This window comes from Acartia tonsa, chromosome 5, assembly GCF_053477335.1.
Source record: "Acartia tonsa isolate MP-2025a chromosome 5, ASM5347733v1, whole genome shotgun sequence".
NCBI classification, from domain to species: domain Eukaryota; kingdom Metazoa; phylum Arthropoda; class Copepoda; order Calanoida; family Acartiidae; genus Acartia; species Acartia tonsa.
This window is the reverse complement of record NC_137264.1, coordinates 14,452,653-14,471,858: the sequence shown is the minus strand read 5'-3', so window position 1 is coordinate 14,471,858 and position 19,206 is coordinate 14,452,653. Positions and strand designations below refer to the sequence as shown.

Here is a 19,206-nt window from a genome sequence, read left to right as displayed (position 1 = left end):
AATTTCATTGTCTTATCACTTAGGATCCCTGATAAATAAGAAGCAGGCAATCAGACGTTATGTAGTACAAACCATAGTTATAGAGTAGCCACGCAACTAACAAGTAGAGTTTAGACCACAATAAAAGTTAAACTTTACATTGTTTACAGTTTATATAACTTTCAAAGCATATTAGAAGCTAGGTTGGTAGATGGATAGATAGATGGATAAATGGATATACAGATGGATAAAAAGATAGATAAAGATATAGTTAAACATCAGATTGTTTACAGTTTATATTACTTTCAAAGCATATTAGAAGCTAGGTTGGTAGATGGATAGATAGATGGATAACTATATAGATAGATAGATAAATAGATACATATATGAATAAATAGATAGATAGAGAGATAGTTAAACTTTAGTTTATATTACTTTTAAAGCATATGGGAAGCTAGGTTGGTATATATATAGAGGGATAGATAGGTAGATATATAGATGGATGAATAAATGGATGATAGTTGGATAGATAGATATTACTAAGATATATATATTGTAGATGGACGGATATATAGATGGATAGATTTATAGATGGATAGGCAGATTGAAGAATAGATGGATAGATAAATAGAGATATAGTTAAACTTTAGATTGTTTACAGTTTACATTACTTTCAGAGCTTATGAGAGGCTAGGTTGCAAGATAGAAAGATGGATACCTAGATGGATAGATAGATAAAAAAAATATTTTAACTTTACATTGTTTAAGTTTATATTACTTTCAAAGCATATGACAAGAAGCTAGCTAGATAGATAGATAGATATATAGATGGATGGATAAAAAGTTAAACTTTACATTGTTTACAGTTTATATTACTTTCAAAGCATATGAGAAGCTAGGTTACTAGATAGATAGATAGATGGATGGATAGATATTTAGATAGTTTGTTAGTTAGTTATTTATATATACAGATAGATAGTTAGATAGATGTATAGATGGATAGATGGATAGAAAGATTGTTAGATAGATAGAGGGATGGATATATGGATAAATGGTTTAACTTTACATTGTTTACTATTTAAATTACTTTTAAAGCATATGAGAAGCTACGTTGGTCGATAGATAGATGGATAGATATATAGATAGATGATACATAAATTGATATATAGTTGGATAGATAGATATTATTTAGATATATATATATATATATAAATGGATAAATAGATAGATGGATAGATAGATTGATAGATAGATTGATAGATAGATTGATAGATAGATTGATAGATAGATTGATAGATAGATTGATAGATAGATAGATTTATAGATAGATTTAGAGATGGATAGGCAGATTATATTACCTTCAAAGCATATATGAAGCTAGGTTGGTAAATATATAAATAGATGGATTGATATATAGATGGCTAGATAAATATATAGATGAAGAGATAGATATTTACACAGATGGATGTATAGCTTGAGAAATAGTTAATGCTATGATGATTTTAGCTATTAATCGGTAATATAAAGCTCTCAAAAATGCAGTAATCTGGTATAGAACATTTTTGATGCTAAAAAATGCGCTAAATTATGGTAAATTGATGCTGTAAAAGGTGTGTATTAACTGTCGCATAAATACTCAGTGATAAGAAAATTGCCGATAAAGTTCATCCCCAATGAAAATACACAAAATTAACATAATTTTCCTTATCCGTCAGTCTGTTAGTCATGCAAAAAATCTTATAATTATAAGTATATAAACAATAAACATATAAGAAACAAAAAAACATGAAATTTTTTCATGAATTAAGGAAACCGTGTAAAGTGTCTAATAAAAATGACGTCATAGAATACAAATGACCAATGACAGGCATATATATATTGTAATCGACCAACTGTAAATTGTAAACTGGCCTATTATTGATCAAAAGTATTGTATGCCATAATTTCTTATCTGTACATTTGCTCTTTAAGTCAGTTATCAAATCGCTTATTATAGATGTTGTTATTTTTTTAAACTTTAATTCCATTTGCGAATGTAATAATATGCGACAGTTAATGCACACTTTTGTTGCAAAAATGTGTGTAAAGGTTCAGGAAGGTAGGGGTTTTTGGGATGTTTATAACACTAGTCCCTAAAGTTTATTAATAACGTTTTGTTTGTTGGCTTAACAACATTGGGGCCTTTTATCGAATTTTAATTGGTTGGTTCATTAAATGAGTGTTCAAACGTTTCAACTACTTACTTATCTACAGAAGCGGTAATTTTGTGTATCGTCATATGGGATGTACATCAATTATCGGCCATTGTCTTATCCCTTTAGATTCCTGGTAAAGGTGACAGCATTATAGCTTTTTTTTGCAACATCAAAGGAAGGAAGAAATATTTGGAAAATCTACTAAAATTATGTATATGAAAATTTATTTTAAGTAACATAAGTTTCATAAGAACACTTTAAAACTATGTATATTGTTCTTTACTATATATTGAAATTAGTAGCCCCCCCTCCCCTCCCCTCCTATACTTTTAAAATTTTCTTTGATAAGATGCTATACGTAATTTTTCCAGCATGGTTGATAACAGGTTCTAATTCAAGCGGATATTAATTGGTTTTAAAGCCATACTGAAAAAAAAAAACTTTCAATTTATGTCAGTTGGACTAAAGCAACGCGTTTGATATTATGATTATTGTAGAGTTTCTTCTACAATAAAAAAACAGCTAAAATTTTTACACTTTATAGGATGATTGACGGACGTATAAACGTTTCAGAAATCTCTATTATTTATAGAATGAAGGACTGATGGTTAGGCAGGTGGTCGAGCATATTTCAAGGACATACGGACAGACAGACATCATCATACTTTCTAGTGCATTAATTTCTTATCGTTTTATCCTTCAGCATATAGACTTTACAATCTAGAACAATATTTTCTCCATTTCTCAAATGAATTTCTGTATGACAGATGGACGGACAAACAGACATACATCATAATACTTTAAAGTGAATTGATTACTTACCGTTTTATCCTTCAGCATATAGACTTTACATCTAGAACCACATTTTCTCTATTTCTCAAGTGAAATTATGTATGACAGATGGACGGACAAACAGACAAACAGACATTATATTACTTTATGGTGCATTGATTTTCTACCGTTTTATCCTTCAGCATATAGACTTTACAATCTAGAACAACATTTTCTCCATTTCTCAAATGAATTTCTGTATGACAGACGGACAGACAGACATATAAACAGATATCATAAGACTTTATAGTGTATTGATTTCTTACCGTTTTATCCTTTAGCATGTAGACTTTACAATCAAGAACAATATTTTCTCCATTTCTCAAATGAATTTCTGTATGACAGACGGACGGACAAACAGAAAGACAGACAAACATCATAATACTTTAAACTATAGATTTCTTACTGTTTTATCCTTCAGCATATAGACTTTACAATCTAGAACAACGTTTTCTCCATTTCTCAAATGAATTTCTGTATTATTGGCCTCCTAAAAAAAGAAATAATTATCGTAATTTTTTTTAGTAGCGAAGCTATATAATAATTTACTTTGACGGTCCCACCTTCAGTTGATCATTCTTTACCCTATATAGCATACGTTTTTTCTTCTCGTCTGTTCTTTAAGTTTTTTGGAACGTTAGATTAAATTTGAACCTTTTGACATCTTGCATTTAATGTAATATATTTGTTACGTATGTTTATAAACTATGTTTTAATTAGTTAGCTAAAGTATTAAGATGTGCATATGAGTGTGTATGTTTGTGTGTGCTCGGTTGTGTGTGTGTCTGTGTGAGTGTGTGTGTGTGTGTTTGTTAGTGGTGAATCTTCTTTATAATTAAGATAAGACTATTTCATAGGTTAAACATAGGTTAAATATTTTGAAATAAATTTTCCTAGGATGATATGGACATTATGTTTTAAGCATTCTTTGTGCCTGTTGAAAATAATTGGGGTGTCTCCATGCAGGGCCTAGTTTTGCGGTATCCAACCCTGCAAGGCTACCCAGTAACCTAACTTAATCTAACCAAAAGTTACAAACAAACAAACGAAAAACCACCCCTTCTCTTTCTCTTTTTTAAAATTTGTGTAAAAAAATAATGGATGCGGGATTTCATAGCATTTTGTCTGATTTGTGAAGCTTTTTATAGTGCCTATACAAAAAATGACGTCATACTGGTCTACCATTAGTCAATAAAAATATATACTTTCCTGTAATTGGTAATTTAGGCTGTGCATTAGCCTATTATTGGTCATTTGTATTGGTCATTTTTATAAGCACTACAGCTTCAGGTTCGTTTTTATGGATATTGTCATCTTTGAGTTGTAAATGGTGAAGTTATAAGTTTGTAAGTTATGCAAAGGTTTCTTTCAAATTTCCTCAAACTGAAATAACAAACTCCCCCCCCCCCCCCACATAATCAATTATATTTTAAATTGAATTAGCGGTTCGCCCCAATTATCTAGAGGATCTGTTTTTGAAAGGGAAAGGAAGGGCAGAAAAATAGTTTAGAACCAACCAAGTGTTAAATCTTAAATTAAAAAAGCCTAAATCCATGAAGTAACTTTATAAAGTTTCAGCAGTTATCGAACTCTTCAGCTACAGAATTAAAATCCTAACTATTTTATATATTAGAAAATAAAATGTTGTTAATTCTTTTAGATTTAGGTTAAATTAAACAAGCTTTGAGAAAGTCCCGGACGACCGTTTTTATTGGAGTTAAAAGAGGGTTGGAAGGGGGGGGGGTCAATAGCATAATCATAAAGATAAAGGGAAATATATGATAATTTGTTATAATTGTACACAATGGTTTAGTTCAAGAAGGAATAATTAATGCATATGAAAGCATTTTCTAATTCACAAATAACAGACCTTTTATCATCCTTAGTAAAGTAACACGGTGTGTGTCTTTTTAATTGTCTGTATCTGTTTGTTTGTATCGATATGGTTCTCATTTACAAAGTAACTTCTCATAGATCCAAGGAAGGTTTATAACTATTTTTAAGGAGGGTATCTCCATAGTTTTGAGTTTTAAATTGTTGTAGGATTTTGACTACTAGTGTAATCTATATACCAACGTTCCCTCACTCATTCCCTCCCTCTCTGACGTAAATCACCTCAAAATCTGGGGAGAAAATTCCAATCTTGGACTTGCCCAGGACATTATCTAGCCACGTGGATTCTGTATTCTGGGTACCTACCAGAGAGATACCTAGACAGATAGATAGATATTAATATAGATTGATAGATAGATAGATAGATAGAAATATTGATAGATAGATAGATAGATAGATAGATAAATAGATAGATAGATAGATATTCATATAGATTGATAGATAAATAGATAGATAGATAGATAGATAGATAGATAGATAGATAGATAGATAGATAGAAATGTTAGATAGTATTGAAAGAAATAGAAAAAAAATATATTTCTGGCTTTATATGTATTATATCATTACAAATTGGGGTCTAACAAAAACATGAACACTATAAAAAGGCAACAAAAAGTATGAAAATTATTATTACGGTATAGTTTATAATTACTTCGGAAGATTACACTAACTATAAGGGAGGGAGAAGGCATCAAACTTTTAATTATAATGGTAACCATAGTTTTACAACTCTATCATTCGTTGGATAAAATTCTAATGCTCATTTTTTGGTTTAATTATCAAAGTCTAAAATTTTCAACCAATATTTAGAATCTAGAGAAGGGCTAATTTTGTGTATCATAATTTGGGATGTAAATCAATTTATCGGCCATTTATCTGCTTATTATAGAAAAGTGACGACAATATATGTATTTGTATAAAAGTACATCAATTTTTGGCCATTATCTTATACCTATAGATTCCTGTTATAATTTTTGTTATTTTTTTAGAGTGACCCATTCATTTAAGATGAAATTGTAAAAGCTGATTTTTTTGCTATATCATCCAGGGATTTAAAGGGATAAGACCATTGGGAATAAATTGATCTAGATACTCAAAGATGATGAACATATTTACCATTTCTTTAGATAAAAATCATTGGTGGAAATGTTTGAACCTACCAAACAAGATTTTTAAAAAGTACCCAAAGATTTTTTGAACCTTTGAATGAGAAAAACTTTGGGTACCATTATAATTTACAGTCCAATGTTCCCTCTCTCCCTGTGTACAACCAACAACCTGTCTTATAGAATAAATATGTTGCTTTTATATCTAAGGCAACGAAGATGTTCTAAAACTAGGGAATGTTATAGTACGCAGAATAGAGTAATAGTTATTTCTCGCATTGTATTATAAACGGCTTTCCGCGGATATAGAATGTACAATTATAAGATTGAAACTAGTTTGTTTTTAGCCCCGAGGTGCCGAAGGCACCGGCTAAAAAAAGCTGGATATAATACAATGCTAGACATAGTTTTTTCGTATGGATGAGAACCGGTTCCTATCCACCGGATTCGAATGCTTCGAAACCGATTAATATACGCTGGATTAGAATCTGTTCATAGCAATATTGAAAAAAAATCATGTATAGCATCGTATTTTCCATGAGCATTAAAATAAAAATTATAAAATTCATACAACTTTGTTATTCCTGAGGGTCAGAAGGCCCGGGCTAACAAAACTAGAATTATTTTTATTGACTTTTATCTTAACATTTGTGGAAAAATTGTCTGTAATACGATGTTATACATATTTTATCAGTATGATTAAAAATCAGTTCTTGTCCAGCGGATACTAGTCGGTTTCGAAGCCATACTGGAAAATGTTTTAAAACTTCTTTCTATCAACAGATAGAAAAGTGTACTTATATGTTTACTTTTTATATATTTGATATTTAAGAACAAGTCGAATATATGTAATAAGCACAATCACCCATTACAATAAAGAAAACTCACCCTCGAAAAAGTATTTGAATATTTGAATTATTGTTTTTAAGTCCCCAAAGGTTTAATCCAACGAAATGTTTATAATTTAAAACTTTAGGGACCAATATAATTTACAGTCCAACGTATGTTTAGCCATTAGCTGCCTATTAAGCTGTTAAAAAAAGGTATCAGGTCTTCAGAGAGGGGACAATGAGCTGTTTATTACACTAGTCTCAAAAGTTTTACGGTGATGTTTTCTTATTCATTGGCTTAATAACTTTGGGGACTATAGTGAATTTTGATTGATTGGATCATTAAGTTGAATGTTCAAACGTTTCAACATCTAATCTTAATATACAGAAGGGGTAATTTTATCATCATTTGGGATGAACATCAATTATCAGCCATTAGATCCCTGTCTTCTTCTCATATCTTACTTGATACGTTATTTGCTTTTACTATTTTACAGCAAATCAAATAAAACACAAATTGAAAATAAAGTTTAAACAAAATTGGTGATTCTATTTCTTTTATACCGTAGAGTTTTAAGCTGCTAAAGATCTTGGAAACGGCTGGGTTAATCAGTTTGTGATTTATAGGCAAAATGTTTCTTAGTTAGTCCTAGTTTTAGGCTGTTTTTTTTTTCTAAAAACATAGATTTTAATAAAATTAAAGTCTTCTTTCGTTTAAGGGATAAGGCAATTGACGATAGATTGAATTAAAGTCCCAAGAACTAAACACAAAATTTATTCTTCTGAAGATCCAAACTATTGGTTGAAAAAGTTTAGGCACTGCAATTTAGAATCAACCAATTAGGATGAAATAAAAGTACCCAAATTTTTTGAGCCAACAAATGTTTAAAAAACTTTGGGTAGTTAAATTTACAGCCCAATATTCCCTACCTCCCTGGTGATAAAAATAGCATTGTCAAAGCATATCAAATTGTATATTTTTATAAATAATTAATTTAAACTAACCAATTTTAACTAGAACAATCATTAATTCATTATCTATCTATCTATCTATCTTTCTACCGAACAATTAATCTATCTTTTTATCAATCCAAATGTCTACTTATCTATCTATTTTTTTATCAATCTATCAATAAATACTTAATTTGAACTAACCATTTTTAACTAAAACAATTATTATTTCATTATCTATCTATATTTTATTTATCTATTTTTCTATCAATCTGTATATCTATATACATACATAAATATCTGTATATTTTCATATCTATATTTCTGTCATTTATATTTCTAATTATCTATTTATTTTCTATTAACAATCTGTCAGTTCAACTATCTATCTGTTTGTCTATATATCTATATCTATCTATCTGTCTATACTTCTATCATGATATTAATCTATTAATTATAAATAAATCAGTATCAATTATAAGACAAAGTGACGCATGTATTCAAAAAATTATTATTTTGACGTTAATAGTATCGTAGCTATTCTGTCAATCGTCTTTTCCCAAAGACATTATGATAGGCAATAGTGGTTTCCATAAGGTTTAATCTTACGAAGTTTTTCGTCCTGTCTACTTAACCCTTAACAGTCGGGCCCCTTGCCGCACCTTAATTAGTCGGGGGGGGGGGGGGGGGGGGGGGGGGCGTTCAACGCCCCCCCTCATTATCTCAGTTCCTATTAGAGCTAGAGGGCTAAAATTTTTTGTGCAAGTCCCCTGTGTTATAGTGAATTTCCGACCTTAAGTAAGTCAAGGTCAATTTCCGCTTCCTTCATCCTTTTATTTAACAACCTTTGTTTTTAGGTCCTTTTTTACTTAAAAATTTCAAACGGCTGTAATTTTTTTATTTTTAAAGCCAGAAGAAAATTTTTTTTTGCAGAAAATGTTTATTTTATTTAAATTTTATATTTGAAATATCAAAACATAAGTTTCAGCGGCCGCAGCTGTACTTGGCAGCTGCCAGCCGCCGCAGTCGGCGGTCGGCGAGAAAACGGCGGCGGATCTTTATGAAATTTTAATACATTATGTAGACATGTAAGAAAAGCTTAAGTTAAAAATTTGAAGTCTCTAAGTCAAAAATTGCGGCCACAGGAGCATTTTAAAGATTTCTGGAGACCTGGAGGATCAGGACCTGCAGGATCATACCTGGAACCTGAAATTGACTTGAACACCTGTATTTAATATGAGGATGTACTAATGATATTTTAGTATTTTGGTAAGATAAAATGCTTTGTTTAAATCAAAAACAAATTTTTGTTCTTTACCTGGATGACCCTACCAGGTTTGCTGGCATCCTGTGCCCGCCAGACAATGGACAATAAATTGATGTACATCCTTAATAATGCTCAACAAAATAACCCTTTTTCAATTAAAATTATAAGTTAAAAAGTTTGGGGACTGCTAATTTGAAACCTTAAAGCCAGCGGGTTTACAAAAAAATTGAGTACTATCATAATTTACAGTCCAATATCTCTTTTAGATTTTACAGGGATAAGACGGGGATAAGACAATGCAGATGAACTAATGTACATTCCCTATGATAATACACAAAATTACCCCTTCTGTAGATTATAATTAGTGTTTGAAACCTAATAAACCAATCAATTAAAATTCAATAGAAATCCCTAAGGTTATCAAGCCAACGAATAAGCAATCTTATTATCAAACTTTGGGAACTAGTGTAATACACAGCCCAATGTCCCCTCTCTCCCTATGTTAAAAGACAACTGTTGTGAGATAAATGATGTAAGACAAAACAGATTTATGCAGGGAGGAAGGGAACATTGGACTGTAAATTACACTGGCTTCCAAAGTTTTATAACCAGAACATCTTATTGGTTTGCTTAATTAAACTTGATTGGTATAATCCTAACTAATTATTTAATCTATTACAAAGGGTTATTTTGTTTATTATTATTGGAGATGCTTATAAATTTGTCTACCATTGTCTTACCCCCTAATATTTATGAATTGAAAATGCTGGTTCAATAATCCTTACATATAATTAAATCACAGTACAGTTTGTGTAAAAAGCTACACTATAAGTCATATGTGACAGCTCTATAACTTATTGTCTTGGGGATTCTTGTTTAATATTTTCAACTGCTGCGCACTGTATATTTAATAGGGATCTAAAGGGATACGATAATGGTCGATAAATTGATATGCATCCCAATGATGATACACAAAATTACCCCTTCTGTAGATTACAATCAATAGTTGAAAAGGTTTGACACTGCTAGTTAGAACTAACCAATACCCAATAAGAATTTATAATAACTAGGAGTAATATTAACTAATAGTCCATTATCCTATCACTGTATATATTTTGTCCAGGAAGGGAGGGGACATTGGGCTGTTTATTACACTAGTCCCCAAAGTTTTATAATAACGTGTTCTTAACAACTATCATTTAGATTGTTGGTTCATTAAGTTGAATGTCCAAACGTTTTAACAACTAATTGTAATCTATAGAAAAGGGAATTTTGTTTATTATCATTGGAAATGTTTACCAATTTTGCAGCCATTGTCCTATCATTGACTCTCTGCTTTATACATATTTTGTCATACTAACTTGACACATTTTTTGCTAGATGTTCATTCCAGGAATCTAAAGGGATAAGAAATGGCCTATAAATTAAAGTCTATCCCTAATGATGATACACAAAATTTTGAAGATTACAAATAGCGGTTTAAATGTTTGGATTCTCAACTTATTGAACCGATCAATAATTTTTCAATAAAAGTCCCCAAGTTTTTAAGGAAAAGGTTATTATAAAACTTTGGGGACTAGTGTGATAAACAGCCTAATGTCCCCTCCCTCCCTGTTTTCATTCCCATCTGCACGTTTATCACATTATTAATTTTTTAAGGGAGGGAATGGTCATTGTACTATAAATTCTACTTGTACCCAATGTTTTGTAAGTAGTAAATCTTAATAAAGCTTTTAATAACTTTTCAATTGGTTGGTTTAAACTTTTCCAACAATGATTTTTGTCTAGAGAAGGTGTTCTATTGTTTATCATCATTGGGATACCGTATATCAATTTATTGTCCTTGATCAAAACCTTCCCCCTTTGTTACACCCCATAAGATGTAAAAGATTTTCCAGTATGGCTTCAAAACCAATTAATAGCCGCTGAATTAGAACCGGTTCTCAGCCATACTAAATAATAATAATGTACAGCATATCATTATAATAAAAAACATAAAATCAATACAAGTTTTATTAGCCTGGGCCTTCGTTTCCTTCAGGGCTAACAAAACTTTTTTATCCTAATATCTAGGGAAAGCTTCTATAATACAATGCGATAAATAAAGCTTGAATCTAATATATTAAGAGCACTAAAAAAATCTATTTAACCACATAAAACAATTATTGGTCCTCTCTCATCAAGAATGTTGTAAGCTTTTACAAGTTTGGGTCTTACTAGTTTGTAACCAACTAAATTTCAATGAAAGGACCCAAAGTTTTTAAGCCAACGAATAAAATAACTTGCTTATTTAACATTGGAAACGAATGTAGTTTAAAGTTCAATATCCCCATTCTCTCTTTATGTTTATAAAAAGGCTTTTTTATAAAGAAATATTTTTTTCTTCTATTTAATTTAGATTTTCCTTTTAAGTTTTAGTTTCAACAAAATTAATTGTTTATTTTCTGTTCGAATATGCAATTTGCAAGAATAGAAATTTGCTTCAAAGTGCATTGTTAAACACAACCCCCCTTATTTTTGACAAATTGTTAGGACATACCAAAACGTTAGGAACCAGTGTGTGTGTTAATTCAGATTCCTATTTTATACAATACATATAGACAACATGATTTACCATAAAATGAAAGGACTTTTGTCTGTACATAAACTTGGATATTTTTAGAAACAACTATTGATTCAACTTTTAAAGCAGTATTGTATAGCTATTTGCCTTTGTACTTTTAAAACTCGTGTACAATCTCGATATACTGAGTAGCTGTCATCTTGATACCAGTGTTCTGTTTATAAATGTACAAAATAACAATACCTTCAATATATGTGGATAAAAGTTAGCTATTTATAACAAAGCGCAATTTGATACATTTAAATTGGAGTCTTCCGGTTGCTTAGCCAAATTCAGCTACTAATATAAGGCATTTAGATATTAACCCAGGGGGGAGGGGTTAATGTACTGTAAATAACACCAGTTTAACACCCAAAGTTTTATAACTACTTGATCATAATTGTTATCTCAAAAACATTGCATACTTTTAAAGAATTTTGATTGGTTGGTTCCAAACTAGTAGTGTCTAAGCTTTTCAACTAATGATTGCAATCTACAGAAGGAATAATTTTAAGATCCATGCAAATATACAACAAAAATTATTTTTTTTTGGCGGATGTTCAAAAATAAACCTGTATTTGATTAACTTTGTTGAGCTCATTATGTTAGAAAATCCTAGTTAATACCTAGAGATACTGTGCTTTTCAGGGGTTTGAAGGGATATAGATTTTGCAAGAATATTTACATATATCCATATGTAGCGCAGTAATATTTAAAGTCCAAGGACCTATCGGAAGTTAATTTAAAATTAGAACGATTTCTATTTGGGCGGTGGTAGCCTATCCCATAATAGTTATAATCCTTCCCAAGACCTATGACAGAGTAAAGACGAACATATAATCAAAACTCTATCCACAATGCCTGCAATTAGAGAATGGAAAGAGGTATACCTTCACTTCCGCATATACCTTTTCTTTTCAATAGCAGGGCTGATATAGGACTGTAAATTAAATTGGGACCCAAAATATACGAAACTATTTTGGGTAATTTATTAAATATTATGAAATTTTGATCAGTTGTTACATAAGAGTGATGTCCAAACTTTTCAACCAATATACTTTAGCTTTCATAGTAAAGGAAAATAGACGGTAAATAATTTATTTATCATGAAAATAAAAATTATTAGTAGATGGTACGTTTGGAGACTTTTAATTAAAGTACACAAAGTTGATAAGAGATGAGTTGGATGAGGGTACTCTTTTCTAAAGTTTGGAGACTAGTATGATTTTTATTCATATGTCCCCAAACTTTTACTATAATTATGACAATTTAGCGGAATCTATATCACACCTAACCATAGAGACTTAATACCTAAAATCTTACTAATACTACCCAGGGAGGGAGGGGACATTGGGCTGTAAATTACTCTGGTACCCAAACTGTTTACAACACGCTCTCTTATTTGTTGGCTTTAAAACTTTGATAATCTTATTTGGAACCAATAATTTTATTATAAAGAAGACTTAATCACCATTGTCTTATCCCTAAAGATCCCTGACAGATACCATATTGCGCTAAAATCTCTGTAAGGGCGTAATAATTGTCCAAAGACTAACTAACAATGATTATCTAAAAAATAAGGGAAAACGCAAATTAGGAATAATAGAATGGCCGATAAATTGATGTACATTCTCAAAAAACGTTGGTAAAAATTACATTCTATAAATTATTATTATTGGTGGGTTAAAATGTTTGGACACTCGCCTAATAGACCAACCAATCAAAATTCATAAAAATGTCTCCATTTTTTGTTGAGATAAAAAAATGTCCCCATTTTTTATTGAGACAAAAAAATGTGATAGTAAAACTTTGGGAACTGTTGTAATAAACAATCCAATGTCACCTCACTCCTTCGTCAAAATAAAAAAAGTAGAGCAGCAATAACAAAATAAAAAAGAGATGCAGTAAAATTTAAGAAAAAAACATATTCAGAAAATGTAATATTACAACACATTTTTAAACTGCATTATGCTGTTGATGCTGTGAGTATTGGTGCAAAAAATATGACGTAACAAAAAAATTAGCCAATGAGAGGCCACTATAAATTTTACCATAGGTCAATAACGGCCTCTCATTGGCTAATTTTTTTTGTTACGTCATCTATGCTGTTCCCCTCGGTTTTATAAACAAATTCTCTCATTCTTTGGCTTAAAAAAACATAAAGTTGTGTTTATTCAATTATACACAGTTAAAAGGGGTAATGTGATTTATTATAATTGGAAATGTACTTACATTGTTTATTCTTGAAGTTTTAGCCTAAGTATTCAGTGGCTAAGCTAAAAATAATAAATGTTGCGAAAAAAAATGGAATTAAAGTCAGCTAGACTTTAACATAACATTTGATAGAAATTAACAGAAAAAAAACTTTATTAAAAACAGAAATTCTATTTATATTTATATTTATTTATTCTATCTCTCTACCTATCTATCTATCCATCTATCTTTCTATCTAGCTATCTATCCATCAAAATGCAAAATGTTGTGAAAATTTTGCCTTCCTAGAGTTGAGCCTATAGTTAATCCTAGGACAAAGCAAAAATCCAACATTACAAACTCAATCTATCTTTCTCATTTTCTTTTCCTCTTTCTCTTTATCTCAATCTTTCTTTCTCTCTTTCTTTCTCTCTTTGTTACTATCTCTCTCTCTCTCTCTCTCTCTCTCTCTCTCTCTCTCTCTCTCCCTCTCTTTCTTTCTCTCTCTACCTATTTATCTAACTATCTATCTATGTATCTATCAGATTTGAGCCTAAAGTTAATCCTAGGACGAAGCAAAAATCCAACATTACAAACTCAATCTATCTTTCTCATTTTCTTTTCCTCTTTCTCTTTATCTTACTCTTTCTTTCTTTCTCTCTTTCTTTCTATATTTCTTACTATATCTCTCTCTCTCTCTCTCTCTCTCTCTCTCTCTCTCTCTCTCTCTCTCTCTCTCTCTCTCTCTCTCTCTCTCTCTCTCTCTCTCTCTCTCTCTCTCTCTCTCTCTCTCTCTCTCTCTCGCTCTCCCTCTCTCTCTTTCTCTCTCTGCGAACAAAAATCCAAAATTTCAAAATGTTAACTCAATTTTTTCTTTATCTCACTCTTTCTCTCTCTCTCTATTTCTCTCTATCTATTTATTTATCTATATGTCTATCTATCTATCTACAGAGCTAAACCTAAAGTTAATCCTAGGACGAAGCAAAAATCCAAAATTTAAAAATGTTAACTCAATCCATCTTTCTCATATTCTTTTCCTCTTTTTTTCTTTATCTCACTCATTCTTTCTTTCTTTCTTACTATCTCTCTCTCTCTCTCTTTCTTACTCTCTCTCTCTCTCTCTCTCTCTCTTTCTCTCTCTCTTTTTCTATTTATCTATTTATTTATCTATATGTCTATCTATATATCTACAGAGCTAAGCCTAAAGTTAATCCTAGGAAGTTGCAAAAATTCAACATTGCAAAATGTTAACTCAATCCCTTTTTCTCATTTTCTTTTCCTCTTATCTCTCTTTCTCTCTTTCTTTTTCTATCTATCTATTTATTTATCTATATGTCTATCTATCTATTTACAGAGTTGAGCCTGTAGTTAATCCTAGTACGAAGCAAAAATTCAACATTACAATATGTTAACTCAATCCATCTTTCTCATTTTCTTTTCCTGTCTCTTTCTCTTTTTATCTAACTATCATTCTATATTTCTATCAATCTATCTAGATCTCTATCTGACTTTTTATCAATCAATCTTCGTTTTTTTCTTTAATGTTTCTTTCTTTTTAAATTGAGAGTTAGAATCTTATTGGCTATTTTAAGTAAATCCTAAATTTAATGAAAACAGGCAAACCCTCAATAAGAAAAGCTTTGCATTTTAAAAATGACAAAATATCTTGAATGTACTGTGTGAGTTAAGTCCATAACATTGTAAAAATTTCTAGCAATAAATCTAAAATTACTGTGCAAATAGTCATCACATTCAGTCATGCATAGATTTATAAATAAATATTGTATTTATGATAATAGATAGATAGATAGATTGACAGATAGTCATCATATTCATTCATGTATAGCCTTATAAATAAATATTCTATTTATGATGGATAGATTTATAAATATAGACATATTGATAGATAGATATCTCGATAGTTGGTGAATAGTCATCAAATTCAGTTATGCATATATTTATAAATAAATATTCAATTTTTGTAATAGTTAGTTATATGGATAGATGGATGGATAGATAGATGGATTTATATTATGAATAGATGGATAAATAGATAAATATATACATAGATAGATAGATGGATAGTCATCAAATTCATTAATACATATATTTATAAATAAAGATTTGATTAGTAGTAATAGATAGATAGATAAATGGGTATATATATATATATATAAAGATAGATGGATAATTAGATAGATAATTGAAAGATGGACATATCGACAAATATATAAAAATAATCATCGCATAATAATACATAGAAATACAAGGGAGGAGGAGACATTATGCTCGTTATTACACTAGTCCCCAAATTTGTGTAGTAAATTTTTCTTATATGTTGGCTTACGACTTTGGGGACTTGTTTGGTTAATTTCAACCACTAATTGTAATCTATAGAAGGGATAATTGTGTGTATCATCATTGGGGATGTATATCAATTCATCGGCTTTTGTCTTATCCATTAAGATATCTGGATAAATAGATAGATAGAAGTATAAGTATAGAAATATTCATTGGATCATAAAGAAATATACGTCAAAGGGGGGGGGTAATGGGGTGATTACCCTCCCAATTTAAAATTTACCCCAACCCTGGGGGGGGGGGTAAATTAATACTAAATATTTAATAAAATTTAAATTACCCCCCACCAAAAATTTTACCCCGGTGGTAAATTTTGGGGGGGGGGATAAACAAAATTTACCCCTGCCAACAGATTTAAGGGGGGGTAATTACCCCCTCCAAGCAAAATTTACACCCGGGGTAAAAATTTTTTGGGGGGGGGTAAAAAAATTTGCGGCGCGCTTCGCACGCCATTTTGACCCCCCCAAAAACGAATTACTCCCCCTAAAAAAAAGGTTAACCCCCCCCCAAAAAAAAAAAGCTTGGACGCCCCTGCATAAAGACATTAAGATTATACATAAATATTATTTATTTCATTCTTAGATACCTAGCCAGATAAAAAGATAGATAGATAGGCTAATAAATTGATAAATGCTTGTTGACTGCCTTTTGGCTGTTTTTTTGTGTTTTTTTTTACCTTGGACTGTTTATTACACTAGTCCCCGAAGGCTTATAATAACGTTTTTTTATTCGTTGAATTTTGTGTGGTTTGTTCATTTAGTTGAGTGTCCAAACGTTTCAACCCCTAATTATAATCTAAATATGGGGTGTCATTTTGTATCATCATTCAAAATGTACTTCAATTTATATGTCATTGTCTTATCCCTCTAGATCCCTGATTTCTCTAATATAAATTCTATCACTCTCAGAAATCATATAGGATAGGACAATGATGTATTGATGTAAATTCCAAATGATAGTAAACAAAATTAACCCTTCTCTGTAGATCAAATTATTGGTAGAAAGTTTGGATACTGCTAGTTTCAACCAACCAATCTTTTGGGACCAGAATAGTTTACAGTCCCATGTCCCCTCCCTCCAATATTTATCAGACCTATACATCTATATGGGAAGAAATAAAAACAGACCATATATCAATAAGTTGGGAAAATCCTCTTTTTTTCCAGTAATCTTTATTACTTCTACCGAGACAATTATATTCATAGTTAGTGAAGCAATAACACTAATATATTATATCATATCACAAGAAAATTTATATCGTTGAGAATTTTCTTTTTTTCTATTGATCTGGCAATTTTCCAAGGATGGAGGGAAAAAGTGTCTCAAAAATCAGCATGTGACGTCATAAAAAAGAGGGAAATGAGAGAAGAAGTGGGAAAGAAAATCTCTAAAAAAGAGATGGATAATCCCTCTTTTTTATGACGTTACATGGTTGTTACGTCATAAAAATGACGGAAATGAGAGAAGAAGTGGGAAAGAAAATCCCTAAAAAAGAGATGGATAATCCCTCTTTTTTATGACGTAACATGGCTGATTTTCGAGACACTCTGTCCCTATCTGGGTACATTTGACTGTAAATTTTACTGGTGCCTATAACAAAATCTCATTAGTTGTCCTAAGAACCTTTAGAACTGCATTAAATATTGATTGGTTTGTTTAAACTAGCAGTGTACAAAATTTTCAACTAATGATTTTAACCTATTGAAAGCTATTTTTATTTATCATCATTGGGTATGTATTATTTACTCCACCACATTATTTAAAAATTAATTGGAGGAAGGGGGGTGGGTTTGTTAGCCCAATAGAAAAAAAAGGAATTTGCAAATAGATTTTTTCTAATCTTTACGTACAGTCGCACATAAATAAATATACATATATAAATTAGATATACAATAAAAACAATATTATTTATTTTTAAAGTAAATATTTTATAAACAAGGATGACAACATCCATAAAAGCGAAGCACTGAAACGGTAGGACAAACGGACATTAACACTATAGTATCTGAACTGAAAAATCAGAACATAAATGTAGAATCAAAATTGTAGGTAAATTTGTTGAAAAACTGTTTAAAAACAGGATAATGTTTATGGACATACTTACATTTTTGGACTTGATTATAGAGTTGCTTCACTTAAAATATTGTTCTTTGTTGTCCCAGGAATCAATATACCAAAAATCAGATCAAACGGATAATTAAAACACTTGAAAATTTGTTGTTAAAAAAGTATAAAAATCAACATGTTTAAAATGAACGTAAGGACATTCTGGTAATGATTATAGAGTTGCTACGCTTTCTAAATCGTACCCAACTACTACAGGAATCATCATGCAAAGTTTGAAATCGATAGGACAATTCTAACATGCCTAAATTAACGAATAAAAGCTATCTATCTCGGACGGACGTACGGACGGACGGACGTACGGACGGACCGACCCTAATTATAGAAAAAGCTTCGCTTTTAAAAATGACAGATAGTTAGATAGATAGATAGATGGATAGATAAATAGATAGATGGATAGATGGATAGATAGATAAATCGATAAATAGATAGATAGATAGATATATAGATAGATAGTTAAATAAATAGATAGTTAGATAGATAGATAGTTAAATAAATAGATAGATAGATAAATAGATAGATAGATTGATAGATAGTTAAATAAATAGATAGATAGATAAATAGATAGATAGATAAATAGATGGATAGAAAGATAGAAAGATAGATAGATAGACAGATGACCTACCTGTAGAAACCATGATGACAAATGTCGCCTGCCATTTTATGCACATCTGGAAAATAGACAGATAATTAGTATAAAATATATTTAAGAAAATTATATGAACAATTTAGAATTTAAATCACAAACACATCGTAGCAGAACACAAAATAAATATAATAATAAGGGTTTAAACCAGGGAGGGATTAATTATCGGACTGGTACTCAACATTTTCTATACATTAGTGGGTATCATAAAAATGTTGGATACTTTTA

The 19,206-nt window shown here is 30.5% G+C and overlaps 1 protein-coding gene across 2 annotated transcripts in view; it reads right to left on the bottom strand.

Moving 5' to 3' along the window:
• LOC145318833 (zwei Ig domain protein zig-8-like) overlaps positions 1–18,999 on the bottom strand; it is an 80,610-nt gene extending 61,611 nt beyond the window's left edge. Inside the window, exons 1-3 of one of the 2 annotated variants that reach the window (XM_080160476.1) lie at positions 18,958–18,999; positions 5,121–5,215; positions 3,412–3,495 (exon numbers count right to left, since the gene is read on the bottom strand). In XM_080160476.1, coding sequence (XP_080016602.1) covers positions 3,412–3,495; positions 5,121–5,215; positions 18,958–18,970 — 192 coding nt within the window. In that variant the 5' untranslated portion in view covers positions 18,971–18,999. Of the gene's footprint in view, positions 1–3,133; positions 3,202–3,411; positions 3,496–5,120; positions 5,216–18,957 lie in introns of those variants that run through there. The other variant, XM_080160477.1, reaches the window with a different exon arrangement.
• Between the last annotated feature and the right edge of the window lie 207 nt (positions 19,000–19,206).